The sequence below is a fragment of the Anastrepha ludens genome, chromosome X, assembly GCF_028408465.1.
Source record: "Anastrepha ludens isolate Willacy chromosome X, idAnaLude1.1, whole genome shotgun sequence".
Lineage (NCBI taxonomy): Eukaryota > Metazoa > Arthropoda > Insecta > Diptera > Tephritidae > Anastrepha > Anastrepha ludens.
This window is the reverse complement of record NC_071503.1, coordinates 52161821-52171363: the sequence shown is the minus strand read 5'-3', so window position 1 is coordinate 52171363 and position 9543 is coordinate 52161821. Positions and strand designations below refer to the sequence as shown.

Genomic DNA, 9543 nt, shown 5'->3' with positions numbered 1-9543 from the left:
AACACGGCTGAGCCTAGCAGAATCCCTGGTGGATTCGATTGACGAACAAAATTCCCTCCAGCTCTGTTTTTTGGCGGCCCTGATTGCCTTCTTGTACTGTCTCCGACTTTCTCTGTACAATTCCCAATTTCCCGTCGAGTAGCTGAGGTTAAACGTTGATCTGGATTTTTCCCTTAGTTTTAAGAGCTCACTGCTCCACCAAGGAGGGTGAGTTTTTTTGCTAAATTTTATGGGGCAGGACGTTTTGTAGGCCCTACTAAATGCCTTTTCCAGTGTTATGACCCTACTCTCAAGGTTTTCCGTGAGAGTGATTTGAGGGATAAGAATCTCTCCTATCCTCTTGTTTACTGCATTTTTGAACCTCTTCCAGTTGGTTCTTAAAGGATTTCGATACGGTAGGGGTGGATCTACCTTAAGATCTAAATCGTAGAGGATCCAACTATGATCAGAAAAGGACCTTTTATTGGATACCCTCCAATTATCTACCCTTACTGAGCTATTTTCAGACAGTAGAGTAACATCAATCACTTCCTCCCAACCTCTGAAGTACTCCGTACTAGGAAAGGTGAAAGTGGGAGTGTTACCCCTGTTACATACCGATAAGTTAGTATTAATAATAAAATTATATAAAGACTCACCTCGGTCGTTTGTCTCAGAGCTTCCCCACAACGCATGCCTCGCGTTGGCGTCGCATCCGAGTAGCAGGATTTTGTTTCTGGCTCCTTCAAGCACAAGCCCACAAGCCTCCTCGGGCGGTGCTGGCCGATCATGTGCCATATAGATGGATGCAAGTGTGATGCTGACACCATCAGCAGCTTCCACCTCAACGGCCGTCACATCCTGTGAACTGTATGATGGGATTAAAAATATGTTTAAGGGTTTTTTGGCTACAATACATTACCTTGAGTACGCTTATAGTACAGATTGTAGTTTCTTCCCGGGAACCCCTTCACCTCGTTGCTCCGCACCCAGGGTTCCTGGATTAAGGCTATGTCAACGTTCTCCTCCCCTAGGAGAACGGTTAGGTTGTCCGTTGCAGTTGGTGAGTGCTGCAGGTTAATTTGGACAACCTTTAAAACCATTTTTATTGGTTTGCTTCTGCAGGTTCGGCATCATTTAACTGCATGCCAATCAGCAGTTCGCTGGTGCCGTCGACCTCATCCTGCTCCTCCTCCGGATTCGCAGAACGGAATATCTTCAGCAGGGCCTTCCGTATGCCAAACCGAAGTTTATTTTCCACTTTTTGCAGTGGTTCAAGGCTCTCTTCTGTGATTTGAAGGAGGAACGACACGCTGTGCTTTTGCGGAGCCTCCGCTTTGATGATCGACCAATCGGCCATCGGCACTGAGCGGTTGTGAGCCTGGAGATAGGGAATTAACTGATTGGCTTCAAACTCCATGTTTGGTATCCAGATGCGAGCCCTCGGCCTTCGTGGTATCTCGCTAGCTGGAATGAGCTTGAGCCTCAAGCCATCCCAGCTGTTCTGAATTTCGCCAATCGCATTTGTAAGGAAATGCAATGAGTATTGGTCATCACATTTGATTACCCGGCAACCGCGAACCACTTCCACCGAGTCGAAACCTGGGGATTTACCCTCCGGGTTCGCCATGACATGGTCGACGATTATGCGAGACAACAGTGCCTCAATCTCCGACCAATTGTCAAGCACAGGTTTGCCGCGGTTGGCAGTTTCGTCCACCAGTGCCATTTGAAGATGGTCCCGTGCCACCTCACTGAATTGTTTGGTAAGTTTGGGGACAACCGCACCCTGATCTGAGATCTTGTGCTTTTTTGTTGCCCTCTTGTTTTCGTCTTGCGAACGGTTACGTTTTTTGGCCTCTGTCTTTCGGGCGGTTTGGAATGCCAGGTATTGGTCCACCACCTTTTGACACCTTGCCTTGTCAGCCTCATCTTTGGGATGAGCTTTACCTTCGGTCTCGTTCTTACGAATCCTGCCAAGGATAGCGAGAGACCTCTGGTAGAGCTTATACCTTGATGGGCCTTTATTAGTGCGCTTTTGCCCCATGGCTTTAGCGGATGTTGTTGGTTCATTTATGGTTGTTGGCGTACTGTGGCCCACAGCTTTGCTCTCAACTGTTTCTTGGCTGGAGGCCAAGAGCTCATCCTCTGAGGGTGACCCCGTCATCCTCAGTTCGTCCTTGCTTGTACGTCTTGTCCAATTGTCTGACTGTTTTTTAAGTGCGTCCGTCGCTTCCTCCTGTCTGTATGTTTGCTTGTCCTGTAGTTCTGTCCGCGTGTTTGGTTTTTTATCAGTCCGTGCTGTCGATGCGTCGGTATGTTTTCCCGTGATTTTGTCCGTTTGTTCCGTGTTTGTTTTCCCGTCATCCGAATTTTTAAGTTTTTGTGGTTTCATTTCATCTGGTTCGTACGGTCACCTGCCCCGCCAAAGGAGCTGCGCATGTCGCCATGCGCGGTGACCAAAGAGGATAAAGGGGAAATCTCCGGTCGACCATGGCAGCGCCCCATACCATGGCAAGGCCACCGTTACAACCTGGGGCGGCCTGATATCAGGAGGGCTCCGTACGAAGACAGCCTTATTTAGTCCCCCGGCTGCCAAACCCACCCAATAGGCACGGGTCGCATCACACCTTGGGTTGAGGGAGTTTTTTTAACGAAGTTTACGTCTCCGACCTGTGTGGTTCGCGGGAGACCTACTCTCCTACCTTCCATATCTGGGAGGCGTTCCCCTATCCACCACCTGGGGACGCGCACTATAGGGACAACAGGTTCCCCCAGGGGCCATGCTAGTCTATTACTGTGACAAACCCAGTATACCTCGAAGAGGACTGACTACATCGTCCCGACGGTGACATTCAGCAGAAATTTGGTCAATTTCTTTCCATCTCGGAAAAAATGGTATAAGGGATTCTCACTAAACAAGTTCGACACTACAGTCTATGCAGATGGCAGTAAAATGGATTGCGGTGTTGGAGCTGGTATATATTCTCATATGTTCGCAATTTCCCTAAAATACCTTCGAATCGCAGATTGTGGATGGAGAAACCAGACAAAATGCAAAATTAGCAGAGCGTTATGGCCCACCTACAACCTTAAGCCATCGTCAACATTGATCAACATGAAACGACGGAACGCCTGGAGACTAACGGCAGTCATAACTGGCTTTTGGTCTGTGGGAGAACAAGCAGCCAAAATGGGCATCCCTCACAACACATACTGTCACAGTTGTAAACAACCGGAGAAAAAGGAAACAATCTTCCATTTCCTCTCTAAATGCCCTGCCCTATGGAAGGACAGAATGTTAACCCTGGGTAAACCGTTGTTCGAGAGTCTGGAACAGCTGTCTGGCTTAGATGTCAACAACCTGATAAGGTTCCTGAACCGCACAGACTGGATATATATTAGTCATGCTGTAAATAACTGGCAAACAAGTTGGTAACGAGGATGTGACAACAAAATGGTGCGGAAGCGCTAGTTGGATTCTGGAAGAATCACCACTTAAACCAACCAACCAACCATAGGAAATCCCTGACTAACTATAACAAAGCAGCAACAGCTAGAATGCAAAAATCACTATCCAAAGGTGACTCAAGTCCCATAGGCACACTAAAAGGTCCAAACGGAACTATTACTAACACATTCTCAGAAACACTAGAGCGTCTTCTAAAGACTCACTTCTCCGATTGTAAAAGTAATGACTTATCAATCGACAATGGTCTGGACATGGTAACTCACCATCAACTGTGATCGACGGTCTCATTTGTTAACAAAACCATAAAGTTTGAAAGGGTAGAGTGGGCAATTAAGTCCTTTAAATCCTTTAAATTGCCAGGCCCGGATGGAATGTTCCCAGCACTTCTATCCAAAGGCACTGTGGAACTGATCCGAGTCATGGTAAAAATCTTCAGAGCTAGTCTAATATTGGAATACATTCCAAAGATATGGAGGAAAGTGAAGGTAGATAATATTTATTCCTAAAGGAGGTAACAAACCCCCTGATTCTCCCAAATCTTACAGACCAATCAATCTATCGTCGTTTATGTTAAAGGCAATAGAACAACTACGTGAAGACCATCTAAGGGAAGAAGTAATCTTCAAAAAACTCCTCCATAAGCGGCAATTTGCTTACCAAAAAGTTAAATCCACAGTCAAAGCACTGCACACACTCGTTGTCAATATGAAAAGGCTCTAAATCAAAAAGATATAACCCTCTGTTCCTTTATGGACATAGAGGGAGCCTTCGACAACGCAAATCACAAATCCATGGAAACAGCACTCGAGAAAAGAGGTGCAAGCCCTATACTAACACATTGGATAAACCAAATGCTTAATCAGAGGATTATTAAAGCCTCGTTAGGCCAAGTTCAACTTAGTGTAACAACAGTAAAGAGATGTCCGCAAGGAGGAGTTCTTTCTCCACTGCTATGATCCCTACTAGTTGATGACTTGGTGCAGGACCTAAACAATAAAGGATTTATAACTATTGGTTGTGCAGATGACATATCTGTTATTGTTTAATAAAAATCGTGAGCTCAGCTTATTTGCGCATCCAGTTTATTCAAAGTCCAAATTAAAAAGAGAGCGACAAATGGGCGAACAGTAAACAGCAAAATAAAGAAGAATAGATAATAGCAAAAGAAATAAAACTACAGGGTAATTCCAATGACATAGTTTAAGATAATTTCATAATCTTAGACATTCTCCGCGGTTGAAACGTTGGTTTCAATGTGATCCTTCAAAAGAAGGCATAGCTTCTGCACGGCACGGGTACACGAACCATGTGCGATTGCAAGTGTAACATTTCTGACTACTCCGTCGGTGCCTGGGTGGAGTTCAGTGACGCGTGCTAGCCTCCAATGAGTAGGTGGTAGATTTTCGTGGCGTATTACCACGATGTCACCCAGTCTTATGTTAGGAACCCGTCGTTGCCACTTTGTCCTCGCCTGTAAGGTTGCCAAATACTCCACTTCCATATTTTCCAAAAGAGCTGATGCATCTGCCGTAACCATTGCCAGTGCTTCACTCGGTTGGCAGGAATCTCCGAAACGTCTGGCTCTGGGATAGCTATTATTTAAGATCCTATTAAAAAGTCTGCTGGAGTTAATGCATACTTGTCATCCGGGTCGTCGTGCAATGGCACGAGTGGGCGAGAATTCAGACAAGCCTCGATGCGAGTCGCCAACGTCTGTAACTGAGAGTACCAAAATGCTTGCGTACCCACTACGCGTACTAAGTGCCGCTTTGCAGACTTCACATCTGCTTCCCATAGGCCTCCTTGATGGGGGCCGCTCGGCGTTATAAAATGCCACCGGGTACCCAAATCAGCCAGTGACTGAATACTCCATTCAATAAACCAGGCGGCTAAGTCTTTCTTCAGAACGCGGTTAGCTCCGACGAACGCAGTTCCGTTGTCGCTGTACAAGTCCCTGCATGGACCTCGCCGGCTAACAAACCGAGTAAATACGTCCAAAAAAGCCTGTGTGGAGAGATCATCAGCATCCTCAATATGAACAGCCTTCGTCGCCGTACAAACAAAAATTGCCAAGTACGTTTTCATTGTAGTCCGCGATCTTTTGGTTCCAATACGCAAGTTGAACGGCCACAGTAATCAACACCGGGCGCAATGAAGGGTCGAGCTGCCTGAAGCCGATGCCGAGGTAGCGAGGCCATTTGTTGTGTTAAAACAGCTCCCCGTTTGCGACGACCTATGACATATTTGAGGATCAGACTCCGTACTCCGTACTCTCCCATGAATAATTTAAAAGCGACATCGAAGAGTTTGAAGAGTCAGCTGAATTCCGCCGTGAAGAGTGTCGATATGTGCCTGTGTAATAAGCAGCCGGACTAGCCCCGTTGACTTCGGAAGAATGATTGGGTGTCTATGTGCCTCGATTAACGCAGATTTCGAAATGCGGCCTCCAACTCGTAACAGTCCGTGGTCATCTAGATAAGGATTTAACGGGAGTATACTACTAGCATTCATTTGATCGATCCTCATAAGCCATTCTAACGCCGTCTCCATCTCCTGGGGGTCAATTGTGGAACGGCGAAAACTCCGAATTGCACTTTACCCAATTACCGCGGGATTAGTCTTCTAAATATTGCCTATAAGGTTCTAGCGAGCGTATTGTGTGAAAGGTTGAAGCCCACCGTCAACCAACTGATTGGACCTTATCAGTGTGGCTTCAGACCTGGAAAGTCTACCATCGACCAAATATTCACAATACGCCAAATCTTGGAAAAGAGCCATGAAAGGAGAATCGACACACACCATCTTTTCGTCGACTTCAAAGCTGCATTCGACAGTACGGAAAGGAGTTACCTGTATGCCGCGATGTCTGAATTTGGTATCCCCGCAAAACTAATACGGCTATGTAAGATGACGTTGCTCAACACCAGCAGCGCCGTCAGAATTGGGAAGGACCTCTCCGAGCCGTTTGATACCAAACGAGGTTTCAGACAGGGTGACTCGCTGTCGTGTGACTTCTTTACCCTGATGTTGGAGAGCATCGTACGAGCCGCAGAACTTAATCGCTCAGGTACAATTTTTTATAAGAGCGTACAATCGCTGGCGTATGCCGATGATATTGACATCATCGGCCTTAAGAATCGCGCTGTTAGTTCTGCCTTCTCCAAACTTGATAAAGGGGCAAAGCGAATGGGTCTGGTGGTAAACGAGGTCAAAACGAAGTACCTCCTGTCTTCAAACAAACGGTCGGCGCACTCGCGTATCGGCACTCACGTCACTGTTCACAGTTATAATTTTGAGGTTGTCAAAAACTTCGTTTATTTAGGAACCAGCATTAACACCGATAACAATGTCAGCCTTGAAATCCAACGTAGAATCTCTCTTGTCAACAAGTGCTACTTTGGACTAAGTAGGCAACTGAGCAGTAAAGTCCTCTCTCGACGAACAAAACTAACACTCTACAAGACTCTCATCATGCCCGTCCTAACGTATGGCGCAGAAGCTTGGACGATGACAACATCCGATGAGGCGACGCTTGGAGTGTTCGAGAGAAAGATTCTGCGTAAGATTTTTGGACCTTTGCACGTTGGCAACGGCGAATATCGCAGACGATGGAACGATGAGCTGTATGAGCTTTACGACGACATAGACATAGCGCAGCGAATAAAGATCCAGCGGATACGTTGGCTGGGTCATGTCGTCCGAATGGATACAAACGCTCCGGCTTTGAAAGTATTCGATGCGGTACCAGCTGGTGGTAGCAGAGGAAGAGGAAGGCCTCCTCTGCGTTGGAAAGATCAGGTGGAGAAGGACTTGGCTTCACTTGGTGTGTCCAACTGGCGCCGGTTAGCACGAGAAAGAATCGACTGGCGCACTTTGTTAAACTCGGCCAAAATCGCGTAAGCGGTTATAGTGGCAATTAAGAAGAAGGAGAGAGAAAACTCCGACTTCTAGGAAGCCACCTCAGTATTAACGCCGTAGTATGTATAAGTTTGTTTAACGAGCTGAATCGATCTGTAAGCGGAATAATTTCACCGTCTAAGCGTCGCGTTGTCAATGTTAAATGAGTGACTGTGACGGCTAAACACTGTACCCTTCTCTCGCTATTCACTACAGCTTCATCGCAATCACGTAGTTCAGGGTGACAGGTGGGATCTATTGTGTCATCCCGTAGCCAACTGGGACCACTCCACCATAAATTGTGGTCCAAAAGTTCTGAAGCAGATATGCCTCTACTAGCGCAATCCGCTGGGTTTTGCGATGAACGTACATAATGCCATTCATCCCTCAAAGTTAACTCTTGTATTTGCCGGACCCTATTTGATACATAGGGTTTAAGCGTCTCAGGCTGTTTTCGCAACCAACAGAGGGTGATATCGAGTCTGACCACAAAGATGCTACTTGGTCGACTAATCCTAATGCACTTCGGACGTTTCGATGAGTCTCAGCTAGTAACTGTGCCGCACATAGCTGTAAGCGAGGTATAGTGGCTCCTCTTTGGGGTGCCACCTTGGTTCGGGCCGTAATTAAAGCTACGTGAACGTCCCCCTGAGAATTTCTTGTTCGAGCGTACACCACGGCAGCATATGCCTTTTGGCTGGCATCGCAGAACCCATAAAGCGTGGTAGTCCACCCTTCTTTCATCCCAAGCCAACGAGGTATCCGAAACATGTTGAGAGCAGTAAGGGCATTGCGAAATGTTAGCCAAATTTCGCGTAATTCCGTTGTTAGAGTAGTATCCCAATCAATACCTGCGGACCAAAAAGTTTGAATAAATATCTTACCCACCACCACTACGGGTGACAAGAATCCTGTTGGGTCAAACAGCTTCGCCACCTCGCCGAGCACACTGCGCTTTGTGTATATACCGCCGGGTTGCTTGAGATCCACGTTGAACAGCAGGATGTCGTCGACTGGACTCCATCGCAAACCTAGCACAGAGGCAATTGATGCATCAATAGGGCATTCCGTAGGTGATAAGCCCTTCCCTAATGGAATCAATACGGCGGCGTCATTAGAATTCCACTTTCTTAACTTAAAGCCTCCAGCTCTCAATATGGTGTCGATATTTGTTGCTACAGTGATAGCACTTTCGACGGTGCTACAACTGGTGAGGAAATCATCCACGTAGAATGATGAGAGAATGGATTCTCGCGCTTGGATGCCCATATTGCGATTGTGAATCTTGTCGAAGCTGTCGTACGCACACTGATGCATAGCCCTTATCGCATTATGAGGACTGCATGCCATGCCATACGTGACAGTAGACAGTCGGTAAGTAATTACTTCCTCTGATGGAGATTCACGCCAAAGTATACGCTGAAAGTCTCTTTCTTGCGGTGCCACGAGAACCTGGCGAAACATCTTCTCCACATCGGCTGTGATCGCAATAGCATAGCGTCGGAAGCGGAGGATAATGTTGATTAACGAATCTTGAATGGGGAATCCGACCAGTTGGATATCGTTAAGCGAAAGCCCGTTATAGGTAGGAGCGGATGCATTGAACACCACTCTAAATTTTCCCAATACAGCATGGTGGGGAATATAATAGCATCCGGATTGAACAACTGGCTGAACAACTCTTTCCATATGGCCAAGGGCCTCATATTCCCTCATAAACGCTATATATTTTGCATGCATGTCCGGATCAGCAGCCAGACGTCGCTCCAAACGCGAGAACTGACGTCGAGCGTTGACGTAAGAGTCGCCTAACGGTTGACCACCTTGACGGAATGGCAATCTCACAACATAGCGTCCGTCGGTCATACGTTGGTGTGTAGTGGCAAAGAACCGCTCGCATTCATCATCCGAGCTCTTAGTTGTCACCGGTACTTCTTCCAAAAATTACAAATGAGATCCTCCAAGTAAGGCTCGTCTTTAATCTGCGCGCAATAATTGCCAACTGTTGTACTAGAATGGCCCTGAACGGACGCTGGCCCAAATACAACCCAACCAAGTCGGGTAAGCTGTGCGTGAGGTTCATCATACCCTCCATGTATGACATCCCCTTCTAAAATCGAACCCCAGACATCAGCACCAAGAAGTACATCAACATGACCCGGAGTACCAAAATATGGGTCTGCCAATTGGAGATT

General features: G+C 46.8%; 2 protein-coding genes across 2 annotated transcripts; both read right to left on the bottom strand.

The window, feature by feature from the left end:
* Positions 1 to 1084: 1084 nt before the first annotated feature.
* Positions 1085 to 2374, bottom strand: LOC128870066 (uncharacterized). The gene has a single exon (XM_054112664.1). It carries the CDS (start codon positions 2372 to 2374, stop codon positions 1085 to 1087), a length of 1290 nt encoding a protein of 429 aa, XP_053968639.1.
* Positions 2375 to 5871: 3497 nt separating this feature from the next.
* LOC128870065 (uncharacterized) lies at positions 5872 to 9214 on the bottom strand. The gene is made up of 2 exons (XM_054112663.1): positions 8237 to 9214; positions 5872 to 5922 (listed from the first exon to the last, which is right to left on the bottom strand). Exons 1-2 carry the CDS (start codon positions 9212 to 9214, stop codon positions 5872 to 5874), a joined length of 1029 nt encoding a protein of 342 aa, XP_053968638.1.
* Positions 9215 to 9543: the final 329 nt, after the last annotated feature.